Source organism: Stegodyphus dumicola, chromosome 4 (genome assembly GCF_044657685.1).
Source record: "Stegodyphus dumicola isolate Sdum_Otavi_A_Nest chromosome 4, ASM4465768v1".
Lineage (NCBI taxonomy): Eukaryota > Metazoa > Arthropoda > Arachnida > Araneae > Eresidae > Stegodyphus > Stegodyphus dumicola.
In genome coordinates, this window is record NC_140771.1 from 37,548,849 (window position 1) to 37,573,703 (window position 24,855).

The window sequence follows — 24,855 nt, forward strand, 5'->3', positions numbered from 1 at the left end:
AGAAGAAAGTGATACAGAGTTTATTGAAAACGAAAAAATTTCGATTAACAAATTAATCGATATTCTTGACACAGCAATTATAGGACTTTAACAGTGGAACTTAACTTAACAGTGGAACTTTAAAGTTAACTGAAGAAGAAATTATGTCTCTTTATAGAATTAGAGAAAGTATTATCACATAAAACGAAGCAACTTAAACAACTTACGTTGAAAGAAATGTTTAATAAAGTAAACAAATAAATATTAAGTTTTTTTTTTTTTTTTTTTTTTTGTAAATTTTGATACCCTTTAGATCATAATTGTTCTTTATTTCATAAATTACGGTTTTATATTTTTAATTTTATAATTTCTGCATGCCATCTTACCAGATTTAAACTGATGATCTATAATCCGGAAAAATCGATAATCCGGAATCGCCGAAGTCCCGACGAGTCCGGATTAACGACTTTTGACTGTATTAAGCTTTTTCTTTTTGCAAATTTTGATACCCTTTAGATCATAATTGTTCTTTATTTCATAAATTACGGTTTCATATTTTTAATTTTAGAATTTCTGCATGCCATCTTACGAGATTTAAACTGATGATCTATAATCCGGAATCGCCGAAGTCCCGACGAGTCCGGATTAACGACTTTTGACTGTATAATTTTGTATTCAGAAATATGTACACACACCCATACACCCTCCTTACCCGGCTTAAAAGTCCTTACTTGGTTTAAAAGTCTTTACTTGGACTAGTTACTTTTTCTTCACAATCGTTGGTCATAATCATATACATTACAAAGTGCGGAATCACCAAAGTCCCGATGAGTAGATATCTTATCTTACTGCTGAAATCCGGACTCGTTGGGACTTCAGCGGGATTTGGGATTTTTCTGTTAATTAGATCATCAGTTTAAAACTAGTAGGATGGCATGTAGAAATTATAAAATTAAAAATATGAAATCGTGATTTATGAAATAATGAAATACTTATGATCTAAAGGGTATCAAAATTTACACACACACAAAAAAAAAAAAAAAAAAAAAAAAAAAAAGCTTAATATTTTTTTGTTTATCTTATTAAGCATTTCTTTCATATAAGTTGTTTAAATTGCTTCGTTTTTTTTGTGCTAATACTTTTCTTTATTCTGTAGTCAGACATATTCTCTTGTTCTTCTTGAAGTCCCATAACTGCTGTTTCGAGAATTCCGACTAACTTGTTGATAAAAATTTTCTCGTTTTCAGTAACTTCTCTGTTACTTTTTTCACTATCGGTAGCCGTATTTTCTGGTTCTAGAACCATACTACAGATTTCACCATTCATTGATTGATGATTGATAAATAAGCATTGTCATCACAATGAAAAACTTCTTTTATATCATCTTCATTTATTACGGCTTCTGCACATTTCTTTATAAAATCTGTTATTGGAAAATTTCACCTTTGTTTTGCGATATCCGAAAACCTTTAAAGTTAGCGGCTATCATGATCAAATTCAGCTATCCTTCACTATACATATTTGGCTATGCTTCATGAGCTTGGCAACTAACGACAAGGTGTTCCATTAAATTTATCGTGCTTTTATTGCACACTGAAACAATTAAGACTGAATTGTATTAGTTTAGTTATTTATTATACCTATTTCTATTTCTTACACATGCTTAAGGCTTATCAGAATTCTAAATAAATTCCCACATATACTTAAATCTTATTAAGGGCCGGTGCTAGATATCTTGCTGCCTGATGCAGTATCTGTGGATCCTAAATTCTGCGACTCAGTGCGGCCATACGAGCCCTGGCACTGGTTTTGGGTTTATGTGAATATTAAATCAGTTATTCTTAATTCAAATAGCTCTAAATGTAATCTTTGAGTCTATGAATATCATCAAAAAAATCTATTTTTAGCATATGGAAAGAAATTTTTGGTAAATTTTTCCTCATCAAAAATTTTTAGTGCATTTAACTTAAATCTGTAATCATCGGCAAGCGTAATGTTAACATTAAAGGTTACCATACTCCTTAATTATTGAATTACTAACATAAAAAATTGTTTAGGCATCGCTACATGAGTCATTACTCAAGTTGTCATTTTTTGATAAACATGTAGTAATGAAAGGAAAGTATAATAAATAATGATTCGCCAGGTTAGCTTCAGATCAACCATGTATCTAGGTGGAATGTTTCAGTTTGAGATGTATGCCAAGCAGACACGCAGCAACAAAGCCAAATTACTGATTGTACAAATTTATGCTAAAATTATTCTTTCTTCAATAACAAGGTATTTTATTTAGTGTCAAAGTGAAATTAAGAATCGTAACTCTCCAGATGTTTTATTATGCTTGGAAGGGGGAATTAAATGTGCATGCATTAAGCCTACAAGATAAAACGTTATTGGTGGTTTCGAGGTCCGGATTTTAGATCATTCTGAATAATGGATGTCCGGTTTTTGGACTTTATACTGTACTTCTTATTACTGAAGTGTTTCAAATGACAAAAATGGAAATCAAGGTTTGGAAGGGGGAATCAAATGTGGATGCGTTAAGCCTACAAGAAAAAACGTTGGTGGTTTTGAGGTCCGGATTTTAGATAATTCTGGATAATGGATGTCTGGATTTCAGACTTTGTACTGTACTTCTTATTACTGAAGTGTTTTAAATGACAAAAATATTCATGTTTTGACAATGTCAAATTTAAAAAAAAAAATTAATTTTCAACAAACAATGAAATCTAAATTTTGATATGATCTTCTGGTTCCTACACTTATATTCGGGAAAGTTTTATACTCGTTGTGAAGACATAAAATTAGAAGTTTGTATGACAGAAACTGATTGGGATATTTAATTTCAAAATTTGCAGTTTTTGATGTCAAGACAAGTTGAAAAAAAATTTGCCCTTGAGAGATCACTCAATTAAGTTAGAATAATTCAAGAAAATAAGCTTAAATGAAGCACAGCAAAAAAAAAAAAAAAAAAAAAAAAAAATGTGTATAATTTAATTGCGCGTAAAAGGAAGCCATGGGGTCCACATCTATTTATTTATTTATTTTTTTTTTTTGTATGAAGGAAAATTGAGAAATAGCAATTAATTTATATCTTTCTTTAAAAAAACTAAACTAGCAAACTAGCTTGTTGAGGATTAATTGGCAAATTTAAAACAACAGTGAAGATCTTATGAAATTGACAGGGAAAAGTGCTAATAATAACATGCCATGTTAAGGTAATCTGAAAAAGTATAAAAACTAGCTGTGCCGTTACACTTTCAAAGGTGCTTGGGCATTGGTATAGGTGTTAACAATGTTGGCTGTCATGTTGTTAGGGCTTAGTTTGAATCCTGAAGAATGTTTGGTTATTTGTAATTATGTTGTGTGTTCACAGCATGGGGGAATTTAAATTATATGAAATGGAAGTTTTATGATTTGGTGATAGTTGAAGAGGTGTGGGAGACCCTTTGGTTTAAAAATGATTGTTATCGTTTTTAAGGTGTCCAAGATCCATGCCAACAACAGGTACAATCTTGCATTCCTTGTCATGATTAAGCTTCTTGGACTTGTTCTGATGTTACTGTGAGGCAAGCGAGATAACTTGCAACAAAAGTACAGATTCATTTTACATCTTGCATTGGCATTCTTATCATTTGATGATATTGTTTGTAGCTGCTTAATTCATTCTCCTTTGTGCTATATATTTTAAATTTGTTTTTCTACAGCTTTAAAAATTTTGTGTATATACATCCATTTTATGTTACGAACATGTATTACATTAGTTTTTGACAGTATATAATAATTGTGAAATTTTGTTCTTTAGAATAGTGAGTGAGGGATAATTCAAGTGAGTGTTCAAAATGGCTGATATTTTTTTACAAAAGGACTTGGTGAAGCTTCTCCGTAATAAACGTATTGTTCTTATGGGTGATTCAAGTAAGCTGAAATTATAGTAATCATGCAGATACAATCTACTGCTTTTAATTATTTATTTCTTTTTAAAAAATTCACTAAAAATGCTATTTTTTATATTCGAATGTGTGATAAAATGTAGAAAAAAGAAATGACTTGAAACAATGACTGACTGAAAACAATTTTAGTGCTGTGCTCTAAAAAATAAAAAAAACTGACTAAAAACAGTAGATTGCGTATTACGGGATATCTGAATTTGTTCTTTACTTCATATAATTTTGTAAATAATTATTACATTGCAAAATTATGTAGAACAGTTTTATTGCTTTTATCATTTCTATTCCCTTATAAATAAATTATTTGACATTTACAGTTATTTTTTAGTTTACATTTTTACAATGTTATATTTTTGTCAAATTGTTTTACATAGAGACTTGAAAAATTAAAATGTATTTATAATCTGCTATAGATGTGAGAGCTGTTTACAAAGATGTCCTTTGTTTATCAAAACAATCAAAATTTTGTTCAGATCGGATTTTCAAAACAAAAGTAAGTAATAGGTTCTAATTTTTCTTTTGACATTATTGAATTACTATAGATTGCTTACAGCACATTTTTTTATATCATAGATTACTTTCTATGCTTTTTAAAAAATTAAATATATCAATTAAAAACTTATATGTTTTTAAATGGAAGTATGAGTATTTTTCAAGAAATATAAAAGAGTAAAGGATAAAAGGTGGTTGAAATTAATTTTTTCCTGCTCACTACAGTATCAAGTAATCAACAGAATGTCTCCAAAGCTTCTACATATTCAGTTTAACGTATTGGAAGAAAGTTTCCACGAAAAATATATCTTTAAAGCTTTTATAGGGGAAAACATGATGTTTTATAGGAGGCATAAAGGCCTAAAAGTATTTTAAATTTTTGGCTCTACTCTTATATGCACCCTAAGATCACCAAATGTGGCGATCTGTGTTTTGTGCTGGTTTTTGGCACGATTGCGTGTTGTACGGCAACCCTTTCGACATTGAATACTCTTTTCCTGGAGTGTTTTGATTGCTCATTGGTTCATGTCGTGCGTGTTTTGAAATGGCCTATGTTGCAATGAGAGACGTGGTTGCAAGAGGGTAGCTAATAATTTAAATAATTATTTTGCAATAATTTATATATAAATAAATTTTATTCAGTCTAATACTGTCATATCTTATACTATCATACCATATTCATTACAAAATATTTATTTTAAATTTTAGATGGAAAATTCAGTTTTTGGAGATAAGTTGGTCCATCATGGGCCAAGAAGCAATGGACGAGATTATCGGGAAGAAAGAGAGGCTATATCTAGTGGTGTTGACATATCCTTTTATTTTCTTACAAGAGTCTATAGTGATTATGTGGAGAAAATACTGAAGAATATTAGTAACAAATGTCCTGATATACTAGTCATTGGTTCCTGTGTATGGGATGTGACCAGGTAATTTATTGTTCTTGTGAAGCAAGAATGTTTTCTTGAGAGATAATTTATAGGATTATATGTTTACTTACTTAATAATTTATAAAAGCTCGTGACCAAAATTTGCTATATATCTGCAACTGATGCGATTGGAAAAATGCAAAATCTTAAATGATTGAGTTTTAGAAACCCTAGTTCTTGTTATTTCTTAATTTATGTATTACAGTAAAATAGTGATCATAAGTTCAAATGATATTTCATTAGTTTGTTTCGTTTCTGAAAAATTATGCAGCTTATTATTATAATTTTATTTTTGTCTCATTAGCTCTTATTAAATTAAAATAATTAAAATACTCTTTATTCAGATTCCCCCCCCCCCCAAAAAAATGTATTTTTGACAAAATTGGCATCTATGTCCTGAAATGGAAATTTCTTAAGTAATTATTTTTTAACTTCTTTGTTATTTACTTAGGTAAGAAATAATATTAATGAAGCAAAACACTTTTGGATTTCAGCCATACAGCAACTGTCTAATTGAAATCCAAAAGTTTCCAAAAGTTTTTAATATTTCTATTCTTTTCTTTTAAAAAATTCATCATTCATTTCTGTAAATATGTAGGAATTTTAAACTACTTTCTATTAGATATATTATGAGTAATAAAAAATTTTTGTGTATTTCTGTGTGTGTAGTGCTAGAATAATATGGTTTTACGTAATTTGTTTGTGGAAAAAATTGAGTTATGCAGATCTATTAGAAAATAAATGATAATAAATTATCTTGCATAAAGGTATTTTATTGTATCAAAAATGAAATAGGAATGGATAGGAAGCAATCATCTTTCATCGTAGTCTAATTTGATCATAAAATGGTGGAGTTCTGTGTAGCCTGGAGAGAGAGGGCAACAAAAAGCAGAGGATTCATGTTCAATCTCTGAATTAACTCTTATTCAATAATACCACTGTAAACTCATTTGTATTATTTTGTGCATATTAACTGTACTAAGAGTTGAATACTTTCTGATTATTTGTAACCCTGGCTTCAGGATTCAATAGCACTTTAAATGCAGTGCTATATTGGTGTAATTTTGACTATGTATGCATTAATAACCAGCCAACAGTTGCACATACCAGGCACTTATTTGACTCAGCAAGGAAAAGAAAAGGTCTGTTTCAAAAAATTTTTGAAGCACATAGCTGAACAATATGCACCAGTTGTGAGAGAAGAAATAACAGCTATAGAGATATTTGTTTCTTTCACATAAAAATGCTTCTTTTATTATTACTTATGCAAAAATGCTTATTTAACCAGGAGTACTGATTTATAAAGATAGCCAAACAAAAATTTTTTGTTAATTCACAAAAACAGCAATGTATTTGTTTGGATTTTGTAGGGGATGCAAATAATCAGAATTTACTATCAGAAGATTGTCTTTTTCAATTTATTTAAAAACTTAACAATTATATTTCGTACATCTGAGCTTTTTCTCATGGGGTGAAAACCTGTTAATTGGAAACATCTGTAAAGGTATAGCAATTCCTCCTTCCTTCGGGGGGGGGGGCATCTCCAAGAATCTCAGGTGAGACCTTAAATTACATTGTCTAAAGTCACATAACTGTCAGTTGAATGTTGAATAGAGAAACTTTTAAATAATCACAGTTTTGGGTTGAGCACAAAGGATTAAAATAAAGTTTTACATTGACGCCAGTATAAAACATGGTACAAAGCCTGAACCCAAATAAATTAGCAAATCACAGGTTATTACCTCACTCTACCCTCCCAAAAAATAGTTGTACTGATGACTATTTAAATTACACACAGTAAACACACTCTTTTACTCTATCTAAAAATATGTATTACGCAATATGAATTCATAAAACACATGCATTTATCCTGGCTTAGAGGGAAAGCTTTGTGGATTTTTTTTTACACATTTCTTGAACTGATCTCTGCAGAGATTTTAATCTTGTTTCTAAATTGCTACATTCAGTGACATCAGAATAATCATAAACATTTTAAGTGCCATTGACAAAAGAATATATCATTGTCAATCTGATTAGAATCATTTACAATAAAATATTCAAAATTTCCTTTAGGCCTCTTATAATGAGGCTTAACATAATGAGATGGCAAATTTGAAATCTTTCTTTTTTCTATGGTAGAGTTGCGATGTAATCTGTTTTGGACAATTTACTTTTGACTTTCCAGATCCTGTTGAATAGACCGAAAGTTTATTTGGTTTGAAAGAAGCCAAAACAAATGCACTTACGTTAATTTCCTTTCTCATGGAATTTTGATCATACTTATTTTATCTTTTGATTTGAACAACCAGTTCTTGTCATTTTTCCAGACAATTTTTGAGTCTGAAAATGTTACACAATGTTTGTATAACATGTCTGCCATCTGTAAATTTTTTGTATGGGCTATTTCTGAAGGTGAAAGACCTTTGTTTTTGTGTGTCACAGTACTTCAGGGCCGAAGATTGTTCCTTATTGTAACTGGCTGCCAAACAGAAAACTCGCATTCTTTTTAGGTTGAGTAAAATTTCTCCCCGCTGCATTGGACTATAGGTGGTGTATAGAACTATGGCTAAGTTAATACTAAAATGTTAAAAAATTTTGGTTGTCAAAACTCTCATGATTAAGGTTCTTTTATCACCTAAATTTATTTAGGCTATTCTGTTCTGGTGAAAAGATTTAATAATGCATCCATAACAGTAATAGAAGTGATGTCTTCTACCAGAATAGCGTCCAGATATACAAAGTTCTGCTATTATATACTTTTTTCCATGTGGTTGGTAAAGGTCCACATTTATCATGCTTATTTTCAAAAGTACTTTAGATATCACAAGGATAGTATTGAAATGTGCCTTTTTCTTGTCATTGGGTTTCTCCACTCTTTGGCAAGGATCGCATGTAGTTTGTAGATCAGTGTTTTGCTATTTGGCTTTAACTACAAAGGAATTTTTCTTTCAATCAATTTTATTTGCCGTGGGCCTTTTGTGTTAGTTACAAATTTAGATGTACATTTGTATATCTTTCACCTGGAGGTGTGGATTGTGGAGGTGGCTGAAGTCATGTATTTTGAGATAAAGTTTAATGCATAGCAAATATAATCACATAGCATATCTTTCAGGTGATATCCAATTGTTGATAACATTTAAAACAGTTTAGCCTAAGATTTAAGTTATAATCTTTTCAAAGTTAATTTTCATTTGACATCACTTTTCATTCACACTAGCTTCAATAAAAAACATAAAGTCCAGCAAAGTAAAGAGAAATTGCATTTAAAATTTTGAAATTCTGTTAAATAAACTGAATATTTTTCAGTTGCAATTTTGAATACGTGATACAGTGGAACAAATCAGGAGGATTTCTGATAAATCATGTTAATACAGATTAAATTTTCAGATATTAGGTTTTGATTAATTTTGTTCACAATACATCCTTGTACAATTAAAAAATGCAGTTGAGTAAAATAGTAAAATAATAAATAAAGTGATAATAGTAGAAAGCAAAGTCCTTGTCCTGCTTTGCCAGAAAATCAAAGTCTGTGAACCTGCTTTGCCAGGTAAAATACGAAAAAACACTAAAGATACAATTTTTGAAACAAGTTACATATATACATCACCAGGAAGCATTGTGGTGAATGGATCTTGGTCGTTTGACTACATTATCTATTGATGGGTCATAGTTTATGAGATTTTGTATGTCGTTATAGGGAGAATTTCGTATGTTTTCAAAGAAGTTATGCAAAATGATTAAGATCTGTTCATGACTTGGTTTTAAGGTCATTCTGTATTTACAAATTCCTTACGTACCAAGTTGCGCTTATGATGGCACTCAGAATCTTGTTTCGTAGAACATTTAGCTTGCCTCTGTCTGTTTAATTAACGGTCAACCATGCTGGGACTGCTTATAACATAATTGGACAAAATTAGTGTGAGGAATATGGTCCTTTTATTTTGTATATTAAGTTTTGAATTTTTTGCTATGATGCAGTAGAGAGCCATAAATGTTGCATTAGCTTTGTTAAAAATTTCTGCAATGTGATATTTAAAGAAGAGTATTATCTACTGTCACACCCAAGTATTTATAAGAATTTGCAGTGCGAATTATGTCATTTCTGATTTTAACTTCTGTTTGCACTTTTGCACATTTTCTGTATCTTCGGAATTATACTATACAGTATTTGTTAGAGTTAAGCTTTATCTTCCAGTCTTCTCACCATTTGGTGACTATATTTACTTTCAGCTACAGGTTATTAATGGCAATTTGCAGGTTGAAAGAGTCCGTTAAAATAACTGTGTCATCAGCATATTTTAGTAGTTTTGCTTTAAGTGGATATGGGAGATTGTTAATAAAGATGTTAAAAAGACTTGTCGCCAAGCCCTGAGGCATGCCACTGTATATAATTTTCTTGGCTGATAAAGGATCTCTGCACCGAACTTGAAATGTTCTTTGTTTTAAGTAGGAAATCAATAAGTGGATGAAACTGGTAGGAAGAAGACATATGTACGGATATGAGTTTCCATGTCTTGGTACCATCTTGGGGAGGGGAATCCCACAAAATTATCTTTCCATTTAGTTACACCCAGATTTCCAGACTTCTTACGGCATTAGCTTAATATTTTTGTCTGACAAGTTTCCCTAAATAATCCTCTTCGCATTTATATAGCAGTCTGTCTTCTATTTTGTAACTGTTTTTTAGAAAGCGATTTTGAGTGTCTAAAGATGCTAGTTCAAAAAGCAGCTAACTGCTGTGTCAGACAATGGGAATTGTATATCTCCCGGTCTCTTTTGGAATCTGGCAAAAAAACTTCACTTTCTAGGAGGTTGGCTGAGAAAGTGTGTTCCTTTTTTAGCTAGGGCCAAAATTTTCTCCGGGGCTATCAATATGCTTTTTTTTTCCATTCATTGCATTTCCCTATTTCCATTTTTGGCATTAAATGTTTCACATTTCCTTGAAATCAGGCTTGAAGCATCTTTATCAGAAAAAAAGTTTGATTTTGATTTTCTACTAATTTGGCAGCTGTCTGGTTCCCTAGTAAGTAATGATTTGTGTCCATTCCACTTCAAATGAGAGCTGCAATTGTGATTTCACCCGAAACCTTTTTCTAGCTCTATGTGTGCCAAAGGTAAACAAATTGACATTTCATCAAATGGTTGTTTGACTGAAATATTCCTCTGTTAGCACTAAGGGAATTTGTTGCTTGACTGTAATATTCCTCCTGTTAGCATTATATAATATATATTTTACAAATGACATGGTTAGAGGAACTAGAGTTATGTCATAATAGATCAAAACCATTCACTTGTTCTGTATGGTACTAAATAGTCTTCCTCCATCTCCCCCACTCTATTAACAATAGCTTGAGATCTTAATTCTTTCTGTAAGTTTTTCTGTAAGTACTGCATGGTCATGTAACAGATACAGATTTTATTTGAAATATTAAATAGCTTATACTATCCCAAAATATGCTTAATTGATTATAGAGTATAATTTTTTACTATGATTGACTGTACCTTTTAATTTGTTTATAGTTAGAAAGTAAAGTGAAAAATTTATACTTCCTTTAGAATTTATTATTTTACATGTTTAATTACTTTTCTATTGATTTTTATTAAATAAATTTTGCATAATTAAATCTCTTCCTCAGATGGGGCCCTCAAGGTGTTCAAGACTACAAATCAAATTTAAAAACTTTACTGAAACAAATTCAGATTTATCTCCCAAAGACATTGTTTATTTGGTTAACAGCTCCTCCTATTGCTGTAGACATGAAAGGGGGTTTTCTCATTAAGGAATTGCAGTTCCTGAAATATTCCTTGCGTTTTCATATCATGGAAGCTAATCAATATGCACGTAAGGTAATTAATTTAAATATTGCATTAAATTATATTTAAAAAAAGTTTTTAGATCTTTTTTTTTAAAATTTTCATTTGAATGTTATTAAATTCTAAATCTATACATGAATTGCCATTGATCTTAAAATGTGACCATGTACCTGAAATGATATTTTTAATTAAAAAATAATTTTATTAAAGAAATAATAAGATGTTTATTTAAGAGGTAGAAGTTGACGATGATTAAAATGTAAGAATCAAGTGCTTTACTTGATTCCCTCATTATAGCAGAGAAAAAATACAATTTATGGTTAATTTAAATAAGAAGAACAAGGGACAAGGAAATAGTGTCATCTATTGCATGGTAAGTGGTACTAACGAACAAAAACACTGGAGTGTAAAAAAGACTCTGGATGTGTGACCAATCGGTTCTTTGGAACATTGATAATGAGGCTGTTAATAGTTTATTTTAATGTAACATTTGCCATCCCGTGTAAATCTTCCGTGTTCGATTTAGTGTTGTGAATAAAGTTTTTGTGTCCAAGTAAGAAGTCTGATTGTTACAAGCCTGAAGTACATCAATAGTGGTGATACTACAAATAGTATGTTGTGTTTGACAAATGATGTACTTTATATCCTTTCTACTGAATATTTGAAGGGTATATTTAAAATTTTAGTTGCATTAGAGAAGAAATGACTAATTTTCATTACACCTAACAAAAGAAAGATAATTAAAAATTGGAAAATATAGTCTAAATTTGTTAATTAAAACTGAAATACAGTTTATTTGGTATTTAATCTTTTTTATTGTTGTTTTATATTTTTAAAATTACTGTTTTTAAGCAATCATTTAACTTTAACTGGTCAAATGTTGCCTCTGATTCTGTTCCATTCATAAAACTTCTGCATCTCTTACGATGAATGAATTCTCTCAATGAAGAATATGATGCTAGCAATAAATCTTTTTTAGAGGTTTTTAAAAACAGTAGTCTTGCAGACAGCAGTTAACATTGTACTTTGATTGCAGTTGTCCCAAAAGTTCATGTTCATGTTACAATGGATTCATATGATTTCAGTAGAGTTCATTTGATAAAAGTTTTTGGGTTGAGAAAGATTTATAGCAGCCACAAACTGTATGAAGTAGTAAACATGAACTTGTCAATAATCTTGGTACTTGGTATTAAAAAAATAGTCATAATCTTATTGTGTTTAAAAAATGGGGACCGTAATGTAGTTACAAATTCTGAAATACAGACATCCAATGTCAAGAATGATATAATAATTAATATCCAGACCTTCAAACCACCAGCCAAAGGGGGAAAATGTTTTTCTTTGAGAATTTTTTCTCCTTGCAAAGTGTAGGAATGGAGAACATGATTCTGAAGAAAAAGGTGTGCTATTAAAATGATTTTTCTTCTGCTCATAACTTTCCAACACCTGCTGGCTAGGGAATCACATTGTGGCCAATGACAGTACATTGAATGGCATTGCATTAATGTTGGGCACAACCACACTTTCGGCTCTTGAATGATTGTAGGGGTTAACATTTTTCTATCGGACATAAATAATACAAGAAGCTGCAAGATAGATTTGTTTGGAGTGAGATGTTGCTCATACTGGTTTCTTTTATTGCCATAGCAGTGGAGAAAGGATAAAGATTTTGAGGAACTTAGGTACAGTTAACATAGCAAACTGTGCTTTGCTTAACTTTCTGATTTGATCTGGCTTATTATTTTCCCCAGGCTATTATTATTACAGCTATATTTTCAAATTTTAACTTAATTTAATTTTCAGTTATATCAAAAAGAATTTTTGATTTGGACCTGCAACAGGATCTACAAAGCAAAAGCATGCTTTGATGTCAAGAAACAAAAAGTGGAATTGCTGCAAAAAAATATTGTTACTTTTTTCTCTTTTCTTCTGACACCAGTTCTTACGTTATTTTCTTCCTTCACGTTTGTACGGGGTTCGTAGATTTGGAGTGAGTAACGACGACACTTAATGAAGTATCGAAGCACACTTTATTAGCCAGTATTGTCAGGACAGCTCCAAAACATGTTTTACAGTCGTCGATGAACTACTATAAACACACTGATACGATCAGCGACACAGTCTTCAGGTTATCAGGCTATCATGGTGGAGACGGCTTCCTGCAAAGCACCCGACTCTGCTTTCCAGAGTACAGCTCCCGTCTCTGCTTGGTCATTCTCGGAACTCCACATACTCTCGAGACTCTCCACGTTACAACTCGCGATGCACTAAAAGACTCTCTCGATGCACTCGATGACCCACTCGGCACTCGCTGCCCGGCTGTCAACTTGATCGACTCCGCTAGATGAGACACACTAACTGACTGTAGAACAGCAGGGTTTATATAGCTTTCGGCTTGTATTCGGGAACATTCTGGGCTAAACTGTTAAGAATTCGTTCCAGAAGGTTCTCCAACCGTCCATGGTATAATGGGCGATTTCTCGTCAAATGTGGCAACCCTGCCCTCATTTGCCATTTTATGGCAACCCTAAGACTGCTTTGCGGGGAAAGCCATCTTACCGCGCCTGTACATTTTGTAACTATATCATGCCAGTCCCAAAATTGAAGATACGATAACAAACTTTGCTTACTTTTCATGCATCTAGCAGTGCTGTCAAGTCTCCCAAACAAAATTTGTTATGAGGGAAATATTCATTAATAATAAATAGGATGCATATTTAAATGCAAATTGCATTTATTCAGCTGTAACTAAAATAATATAAAGCGACAGATACATTAATGTCGCATACAAGCATGCACAAAAGCTAAATAATAATAGAACAAGGGGATTATGGGATATAAAAATTGGGTGTGGTCGGCACACGTGCGCCTTGGCATTTCTAGGGTTACCAGAATTGAGTTGCAAGAGATTTTTTTTTCTTCTCAAATACTTGATTAATTTACAACAATCCCCCTTTAATCATGTGTTTGGGAAATGTTGGAAATCAGATTTAACTCACTTCTTAATTTCAGAAATTTTCATTTGGGCAATAGCTTTGTGAAAATATCAGCTTGTATTGCAATATGTTATCTCAATTTTTTATTCTCTTCCATTTCTCTTAGAAAGATATATTTAACATTAATATGCTTTAGCCTGGTCTTCATTTTCCCCTGTTTTATGAGGGTTATTGTGGATTTATTGTCCTCAGATATCTTAATGGGTAGTTTTTGAAGTAATCCAAAATCTTTAAGGAGATCTAATATCTATTTGAGCTTTTGAGCAGCAGTAGCTTCAAAAATAAGCTCAAATTCAGTAGATGCTATAAGGAAATACTATTTTGTTTCTTTGTGGACTAAAATATTGAGCTGTTTCCTAAGAAAATAAATTTTCACCGGTTGATCATCTAGCGGTTAAATCAGATGCATAGTCAGTATCTGTATAACAGGAAAGTGTTGGTGGGCTGTCAGAGTCAATTTTTAGGTAAATGTCCTTTGTAGAGTTCAGGTATTCAATCACTCTTATAACTGCTATCCAGTCCTTCTCATTTTGAGATTAATTTTTCTTGCTTAATAGACTCGCTGCTAGGATAATGTCTGGTCTGGTTAGAGTGGCTATGTATAGTAATACTCCGATGACTTACCTCTATTTGGTATTGTCCACTGGTGGAGAGGCATCCTCTTTCTTTGGATAAGAAATATCCATTGGTGTGTAAGATGCTTTGTTGATATCTGGACAAAATATCTTCTTCAATTTTTCTATTTTTGATTTTTGGCTCAACAGGAATTTGTTTTCACTTAGTCTTCTTGTCCTGTTTGAACTGTGCCTTCCAACTGTTCCATGTATATATCTTCTTCTAAATTTCCATGTAGAAATGCTGTAGTGACATCTACATGCCTCACATGCATTTTACCATATGCTGCAACAACAAGAAAGGTTTTGATAGTTGTATGTCAAACTACTAGTGCAGAGGTATGATAGTGCACTAGTGCAGTGCAACCAATTGTTTTACAAATTTTAAATTATGCCTAGATATTAAATTTTGTAAAATTTGGTGCAAAATTTATGGAAAAATTCAAAAATTTTTTCAGTTTGCTCCAAGAATAATTCACTCGGCTAACTTCTTAATATATGGTAACCTCTTTTCCTTTCCCTTCCATTATGCTGGAGCAGAAAAAAAGGCACCTTGTTCCTACCTTTTTTACATTGTGCATGTGTGGAAAATAGTCACATCGTTCCTACTTTCAAATAATTTTAACAAGGTGTCTAAACCACATTTGATGTTTTATTGCTTTATACAAATATGCCAAATTTCAAAATGTGCCAATATACAAATTAACATATATCTTCGGAAATTTGAATAAAAACTGTAATTTTTTGCAGGTAAGCTTAGAAATATGTCTACTTTAAAATGATGGCCAAAATTTTATAGATTATAATTAAAAAATTTTTTTGAAAAATGTCTAAAAATTATTTAAAAATACAAGTTTTAAAAATAAATCATAAAAAATGGGTGAATTATATTTGGAATGAACCTGAATTTCAAAATGTGAAAGGAAAAATTAAATAAGTTTAATAAAAAATCTGATGTGTACACCACATGACTTTCTTGTACATAATATTAAATTATATGCAATTTTCCTGCATTTCATTTAAACATATTGAATTAACAGTTAACAAATTTTGATTTAAATCTACTTCATGGATAGCACTCAAACCACAATAGAATAAATGCACTCTTTAAAGTTCACTATATTTATTTACCATAGCGACACTTCGGCACTGGGTTCTCTTAACAGCATTACATCTCATTTTATAACTCAGAGTGCACAAAAATTATATCATCTGAAGAATTACAAAAAGTTCTATTCAAGTGCTATAATAAATTTAAAACGAATTAAAAGAAATTAAACAGATAAAAAAGACACAGTTTTTCGCAGATGATTCAGCGTCGCTTACCTAATGCGCATGTGCTACTAATTAATTAAGTTCTCACTTCGCAGCAAAGCAAAAATACATAAAAATTTGAAAGGTATAGAGAAACGTAAAACTCAAAATACAGATAAAACAATTAAAAAAACAATTTTTATAGTTAAAATTACAGTTTCTACCAAAATCAAGCTAATAATTTAAACGATCATTTCAAAATGACTTATATAATTTAATTCGCAATAATAAAAGAAGGTGCTACTTTTGCTGTTGTGAAGCTTAGTTTTTCTAGATTGGCAACAAATCCACTATCCTTTCTATTTCAAGTGTGTCCAAGTCATCCAAATACTGTTAAAACAATTAAAACACAATTTTTACAAATAAAATTACAGTTTCTACGCAAAAACAAGCAATTCCACTAGCAAGCAAGTAGGCAGATTTTTCGGTGCAGAAAACTGAAAGTTTCCTTTTGATCCCACTTGGCAAAAAGACACTGAAGGTGCAGAGACTTAATTCATCACTTTGCTAAGTTTCAAATGTTAACAAACATGGCTGCCATGATAATCAAAAATTAGGCTTGGCTGCACTTAAAAAACTTTTAAATTGTTGATAATTCCACAATTATTGCATGCAGAATAACTGAAAGCATAAAAATCTTAACCAGAACAACATAATTCAATCATTTCTAAAGCAAAAAATGCACAATTTACAAACATATAAGAATAAAGAAACTAAGCTCATTGAGCCTAGTAACAGAGTGGATATTTATATTTATATACTTTTGGTGCAGCAGATTGCAACCAAAATAGGAGGTGCACATCTACATCTTATAGCAGTACTATATACAAAACTTCAACGTTCTGAGGCTTGTTTTTTAGTTATGCGAGATACTAAAAAAACGTATGTACAGATGCCAAAAAAAAAAAAAAAAAAAAAAAAAAAACCTCTTCAGAATTTATTTTAAATGTTTTATGATTTCTTTGGGCGAAAAGAGTTTTGTCACGCAAAAACATCATTAAATTGCATTTGATAGCGGTCCAAATGGATATTTTCGTTGAAATATGATACCTGAAATTTTCTGCGATTGCAATACTTCCTTTTTACTTCATACAAGGAATTAAAAAAGAGAGATTAATAAATATATACCAAACTCAATTAACACTGCGGAGCTAAAATTTCGAGAGCTAATTTTTTAAATCTACTCGTGCAATTTTTACAAAACTTGGTAGTTTGGCGTAATTTGAGTTGTAGAATTGAAGTATGGAAAACAATTGTTCTTGTGGCAAAATCAACAACGTCCGATTTTGTGTCAAAATACCTATATTAGAACAATGCTATATTTAAATGTAATACATATCCTAGGTCGCGCTTTTGAGATGTGAAAAAACTGCAATTTGAATTTCGGCAATCGGCCCAGTAGAACGGCAGATATAGAACTGTCCCCCCCTTTTTTTGCATGGTGTGCAAATTTTTTTTATTTATATTTTGTTCTGAGCAAAATCGTAGAGTAATTATTGAATCCTTTTTGTAAACAGTACTTTGGACTAGCATGGACTGAGCTCTGTCTCTGTCGCTGGATTGACAGCTTCTTTCAGCGGAAGTGTCTGTGCTCATAAAATGTTGGTTCGATTTTCCAACATGTTTGGTCACGCAAGTTTCTAATTTTGACCTGTCAGGACAAAAATTGTTGTTTTTGTTCTGCAATTTAAAACAACGCTAACGAGTATAACCACTGCATTTACAAAAGGTACAAAATTATTATCACAATCTATCCTATTGTTATCATAATTTTTGCATTTATTGCAAATGCAAACGCTGAAGAATTAGAACTTCGATCTGCTTGTTGTTCTAGTCTTCTGTTGTATTTGTCCTTTCGACCAAGTCCATAATATGAGTGATGTGTGTGATCATATCACTGCCATTTTCATTGAATATAATTTTCTCAGAAGATATAATTGACTGCTCAAATTGGAGCACTTGTGAATTGACTTTAATTTTTGCCATGTGCCAGTGGTAGTCGTTTCATCTCTAACATGAATAATATGAGAGTCGTCAATGCATAGATTTATTATAGTTTCTGCTTTTTTATCCCTCTTTTAAAATTCATCATCAGGTTTAAAAGATGGGGGACATAAAGAAAACCATTCAACCCATCATGCATTGAAAGCATTTGAATCTTGCATTTCCAAGTAGTGTAATTTTCGAATTCAGTTGGTTGCTGAGGTAGCTTTTCCTGACCCAGTGTTTTGATTACCTCTTTGGCCACTTTTGCTGTATGAGGTCTGGTATTATCGTGCAGGAGAAGTCCTCTTCTTCTGACCAGTCCTGGCTGCTTCTGGTGCAGTGCAGCTGAAATTCTTTGCAGTTGTGATGAGTAGACCTCGGCTATTATGTTTTTTCTGCTTTCTAGATATTCATAGTGGATTATGCCAGTGCTGTTCCATGAAACACACAGCATTACCTTCTTTTGGTGAATGTTTGGTTCAGTGGCCAATGAGACCCTAACCAGAAGTCGATCAAGGATGTTACCTCTTCCGGTTATCATACATGATCTATTTTTTTGTCACATCTCAAGATTTGGTCCGGGAACAAGGCTTTATTATGGCACAACAGCAATGACAAACAGATGTTCAACAACCATAGGAGCTTTTTTTCCTCAGACAAAACATGAGGTACCCATTTGCTTAATTTCCATGTCAAAGTAAGGTTATGAAGATGTGATCAAATGGTTTTGTCAGATAGTCCACACCCATGATGAGGATTCTGCTTGATTTCATCCTCCAGTTGGACTTTGACAAGGGTGGATGGATGATTAACACGAGGCTTGCCTTCAAGGCTGTCATCTCCAGAAGAAAATCAGCTAATCCACTTTTAAGCAGTCTGTTCACTCACTGTTTCTTCATTGGCATCTGTAGCTTTGTTTGTAAAATAGGCCTCAAAATCTTCTTTTCCAGTGGCATATTCTTCCAATGGCATTCAGAAGTCCGAAGGAATGATGTTGGGATAGATGATGGGTGAGGCAAAAGATACCATTCCAGTCTGTATTCAGAAGTCCGAAGGAATGATGTTGGGATAGATGATGGGTGAGGCAAAAGATACCATTCCAGTCTGTACAGATTCCAGCCGGTGAATACAGACACATGTGATCTTGCTGGAACAGAACATTCCCTTTTTGTTCTGCAACTCAGTTCGACGTTTTTCCTTGATAGCAGCATCAAAAGGGACTAGCATCTTTCTGTACACCTTACCTTTGAGGGTTTAACCCTTTTCTAGATATTCTTTTTGTGGATAATAACATGGCAATCCCACCAGCATGATCTTTTTATTAGTCAAATTGAGCTTTGCGACGCTGCTTGCGGGCTCACCAGACACAGACCAACCTCCTTTTCAGCCTGTGTTGTTGAAGTAAATTAACTTTTCATCACAAGTGATGATCCAGTCCAGAATTTTGTCTTTGCGTTGACATTTAAGCAGATTAGTGCAGGCCTGGACACGTCTATCCTTATCTGCTTGAGTCAGCTCATCTGCTCATGCAGCACTTAGCGATTGAACTTGTATATCAAGTTTATGTAAGGCATAGCATGACTAATGGACATGGCACTAACGTCTAACTCCTTAGCAAGATATCGAGTGGTTGCCTACTGATCTTCTTCCATGAGTTCTTGTTAGTGGGCCTCATCAACATCAGTAGGCCGACAAGCAGAGCGCTGTGTTTCTTGAATGCCATAGTCCTTGTTTTTGAACTTTCAGTACCAAACCTACACAGTGTCATATGATACAACATTAGTACCTAAAGCTATACACATGATTTGGTGACATTCTGTAGCAGACTTTTTGCAACAGAACTGGAAGTAAATGATGGTTTTAATCTGGTAGTGTGATAGTTCCATTTCAGAGACCATGTACTTAATGATATTTTTTTACAAATTTTTCACAACACAGTGTTCTAAAGCAAGTCTTTTTCTTTCAAATGCCAAAAATCAGTTGACAAAATATAATTAAACATGGCAACACGGGCTGTTTGTGCAGATGATTTGGTTCAGGAAACTTTCGTTAAAACCCAATATGTTTTGTGCTAAATAATGGCAGTTAACAGAAAAGTATCTATTAAGCTCTATCTCTCTCCCCCTCCTTTTTTTTTCTGTGTGTGCCAATTTTCCTTCTGTAAAAGTCATATTCATTATTTTACATTTTTAATTTTTACATGTCATTTTATTAGACTTAAACTGACTATCTAATCTGGGAATATTCGGAACCACTGAAGTCCTGACAATTCTGTATCTTGAACTTTGTACTGTAATAATAAAATGCCAATAATTCTAATGATTTCTTTAGACTGTAAAAAATAGAAAGAAATTGCTATACGTATCAAGATGGTATATGTATTGTGAATACAGGTCTTTTCTGGCATTCTGTTTCAAATTATGTTTTATTCTAGTTTCGTATTTGGTTCCTGACTCCTATCTCTGTGGCTTGCATGAGGGCAAATGCTTCTTTTATCAATAATACTGATTTCCATTTTATTGTGCAGATATGTCCTTGTATATAAAGTGCAACTTTATAAATTTTTTTTGTTTGCTTATTTGTTATTTATTTATTTATTTTGTCCTTGTTCATAAAATTTGTGATTTGGTACTGTTATAAGAACATTATGTTCATAAAATTCTAGGTTAGAAAGCAGTTTCATTTCAGCAGAATTTTTTTTCTGACATAAATGTTTCATTGGAATTCTTGCATTTAAACTTAACACTTTGTGGGCCACTGTCATGCTGGCGTGACTTTTGCTCGCCAACGGTTATTGGCCGCTCTCACGCTGGCGTGACTTTTGCTCGGCAACAGTTATCGGCCGCTGTCACATACGCGTGACTTATTTTCGCCAACGACGATGCTTCACATCGACGTTTGTATAGATAGACATACTATAGCAAAACATTTGACGATCAGGAAACATTGGTTTCAACTGTTTTCCTCTCCCAATTCACCAGACTGTCTATTATTGAAATCTTTTTTTTTGTGCACGCTTGTTTTGTTAGTTTGAGACTGTCTTTCGCTGCCTTCAAATATCGGAAACTTACGTTAGATTTAAAGATATCCTTCAAAATGCTCTTCGATGAGGAAATATATGCTGATCTGTTATCAGAAGAGGATAATTGCTCTGATAGTGAAAGTGATTCAGACAGTGGGAGCGATATAATTGTGAGACGATTCAAAAATAAGGGAAGACCAATAATTAGTGAATCCGAAAGTAATGAAGAGAATTCTGTGGCAAATGATTGGTCAGAAGTTGATTTTAAACCTAACTTTCATGCTTGCCTGGAACGGTTTGTGTTACAGGTACCATACACACCAGATATATTATCAACTGTGGAATTGTTCATTGAGGACGATTTATTTAATTTGTTTGCCACACAAACTTATATCATAATCAGCAAAATAATAATAACAATGAATCAAAAAGAATAAAGCTTGGATTTATACAAATGTTGTAGAAATGAAAAAACTTTTGGGGTTTGTTATCCTAATGGGAATTGTAAGAAAACCAGAACAAGACGATTATTGGTCTACTCACCCAGGATTACATACACCTATTTTTGGGAATACTATGCCAAGGAACCAATTTCGGAAGTTATAGAAGTATTGGCACTTCAGTAATAATGAGCATTGTCAAGAAAGGCTTGATAAAATAAAACCAGTTTACTCGTACCTTGTAGAAAAGTTTAAAAAAATTTATAAACCCGAGAAAGAATTATCGTTGGATGAAGGTATCATTCCATGGAGGGGCAGGCTATCTATTCGTACATATAATCCTGCGAAAAGTATGAAATATGGAATTTTAGTCCGTATGGTGTGTGAAGCGACATCTGTTTATATATGCAATTTAGAAATATATTGCGTGCAAGGAAAATTGCTGATTGCAACAATGTTGTCCATGCAATCGCCATATTTAAATTTATGGCACAATGTATATGTGGACAACTATTACAATAGTGTAAAGGTTGCAGAGGAGTTACTAAAGCATAAAACAAACATCTGTGGCACAATTAGAGTAAACAGAGGAGTGCCGAATTGCTTAAAATCTGCTACACTGAAAAATAAGTCAATGGAATTTTGTAGAAAAGGGAAAATTATGGTACAAAAATGGAATTCGGCCAAAAAATTGATAATGATGATTTCTACGATAACTTCAGCAGACATGGTCAAATGTGTGAGTAAAAGAACCAAAAAGAAGTGCATTAAACCAATTTGCATACAAGAGTATAATAAATTTATGAAAGGTGTTGATCACGCCGATCAATACCTATCGTGTTATTCCATACTTCAAAATATATATTCCATACGCAAAACAAAGAAATGGACAAAAAAAAAAAAAGTTTTATATCTCATAAAATGTGCATTACTCAACGCGTTCCAGATATACATAAAAAATTCTGAAAATCCTATTAGATTCAAACAATTTTTACTAAACCTTGCACTAGCATGGATTAATGGGAATGAAGAGGAGCAACAATCAAGATCGGCTGCTCAATGTGATGAAAGATCGCCGAGGTTTGATCCACCAGGCAGACTTACTACGAACATGAGAAAACATAGAATAACATGTATTAGTGGTAATGGGAGAATTCATAACCCGCGAAGGGTCTGTAAAGTCTGCACTGCTGAAAAGAAAAAAAGTTCCACTACATACATGTGTTCTTCGTGCAACGTTTCTCTGCATGTTGGAAAATGTTTTCAGAATTATCATACTAAAAAGAACTATGGATCCTAGGAGTTATATTTTTTAAATAAAACATTTTAGTACTAATTAAAAAATATAATTGGAATAAAATGGAATAAAAATAGTGTAACAGTTATTTTAGTGCTTTCTTTAATAATAATTATATACCAACCACTTATGTTTAAAAAAATTGTGTAAATATCACCATTGGCGAGCAGTAGAACCTGCGTGAACCGGCGGCAGCATAACGGCGCTTCGATAAATTAGCGGCCCGCAAAGTGTTAAAACATATTAATCCATTTTAAAAAACTTTGGGCGAGATGGCAAAAATTATTATTGGTGGCTATTATTAATTACAAAGTCAGAAGAATAATTAAAAAAACAAGATTAAGCAAACTATCTTTAGTGACTTACTGTGCCTAAATATTTATAGGCACAGTAAGGTGAGAAGGTACAGTGCATTGTTTTTAACAGTTTAATGTAATAATAGTAAGTAAATATACATATATATTAACAATTAAAAATTAATAATTATTAATAAATATATATGGTTATGTAAAAAACAAAGAAAGCTTTTTTTTACTCGCCGAAATGTGTGTCGCAAGGCAGAGTGGATTATGACATAAATTTCAGGAATTACTAATAATTTGTGCTTAATGCTCTGCATTAATGAATTGAATTGAATTTATTTATTTACTTATTTATCAAGTTGAATTTGATAATTTTTTACCTTAATTGTGGCTAATGATACAGAAATGTTTAGATGGATATTTTATTAAAAGAATAATTTATTAATAAATATGTGTTTTAATATTTTATGATACTTTCCTGCTTTCAATGTTTAGAATTTGGTTATCTTTCTGTGGATTTATTAGATTGTAGTAGCCAGTGGATTTGATGTCCTGGATGTACATTATCACCTAAGGATGCAAATTCACCGCAGAACACCTGATGGTATACATTGGTTTCCAAGAGCTGTTCGTTATGTTACAAATCTTTTGTTGACTCATATCAGTTTAGCTTTAGGTGTTGAACTTCCTCATAGGTAAAAAAATTAAATCAGTCTAAAAATATCTGTAGCTGATTAATTTACAATATATCTGTTCAAAATAGTGTATAATGTATAGCAAACAGCGTTTTGCCTCAGTGTATGTGAAAAGTATTACCGTAATTTCGCGCGTATAGTCCGCGGACTAACTGTGTTTAAAATGCGAATTTTTGAAGCTGCGGACTATCCACCAGTGCGGATAACACGCTGGTTGTTCACGGTTAAAATTGTTGAAATTTAAAAAACACGCTGTCGTGAACTGTCGATGATCAAATATAAAAAAAGCGCGATATTCCAAGTGTCCTTCGCACTGCTTTAGCACAACTACCGGGAGGGGGAAAAGTAGTTGATGCGTCAGCTCGGTTTTTAGGAGCCATAGTAGAAAGTACCTGGAGTACGAAAAAAAAGCGTGATTCGTTTACTTATAGCGTAGTTTGGCAACACCGAGTGAGTGGGGTCGAAGGTCACATTTCATTACCACTTATCACGAGGATAGCAAGTTGCACAGTATTTTGTTTTCGTATTTTGTCTTTCATCTTCGCTAACGTTGATGAAACATCGCCGGAGATTTACTGCTGAGAGGTACTTGAGAAAACTGAAAAAGATGGAAATAGAGAAGCGGGCCGTTATTGGTTTAATCCTAGTATCCGGTGCACACGGGATTTGACTACTTTTGGCGACTTTATGATGAGCAGTAAAAACGGGACATATACGATTAGTAGTTAACGGGTCATTCAAAGAAAATATATAGTTAAACATATTATATAGTATATATACTATGCGTGTATAGTATATATATAGACGTTCTTTGGATCATTTTTGGTGTTGGCGATAATTTTCAAAGTCGCGCCAAGGCTGCACCGTATACTAGGATTTTACTCCGTTATTTTGAAGTGGACAAGAAAGCGGTGAGAAATTTGCGCAAAAGGATGTGTTTAAAAAGCATGGGAATATTGCCGTATTAAAAAAACGTAATTTCGGACGTATAGTCCGCGGACTATCCGGTGGTGCGGACTATCTGA

General features: G+C 32.5%; 1 protein-coding gene across 1 annotated transcript in view; it reads left to right on the forward strand.

Annotated features, from left to right (window-relative positions):
* Positions 1–24,855, forward strand: part of LOC118186335 (uncharacterized) — a 61,914-nt gene that overhangs the window by 12,955 nt on the left and 24,104 nt on the right. Inside the window, exons 2-6 of the mRNA XM_085814728.1 lie at positions 3,785–3,897; positions 4,343–4,422; positions 5,130–5,350; positions 10,987–11,197; positions 23,661–23,830. Coding sequence (XP_085670854.1) covers positions 3,822–3,897; positions 4,343–4,422; positions 5,130–5,350; positions 10,987–11,197; positions 23,661–23,830 — 758 coding nt within the window. The 5' untranslated portion in view covers positions 3,785–3,821. The remainder of the gene's footprint in view (positions 1–3,784; positions 3,898–4,342; positions 4,423–5,129; positions 5,351–10,986; positions 11,198–23,660; positions 23,831–24,855) is intronic.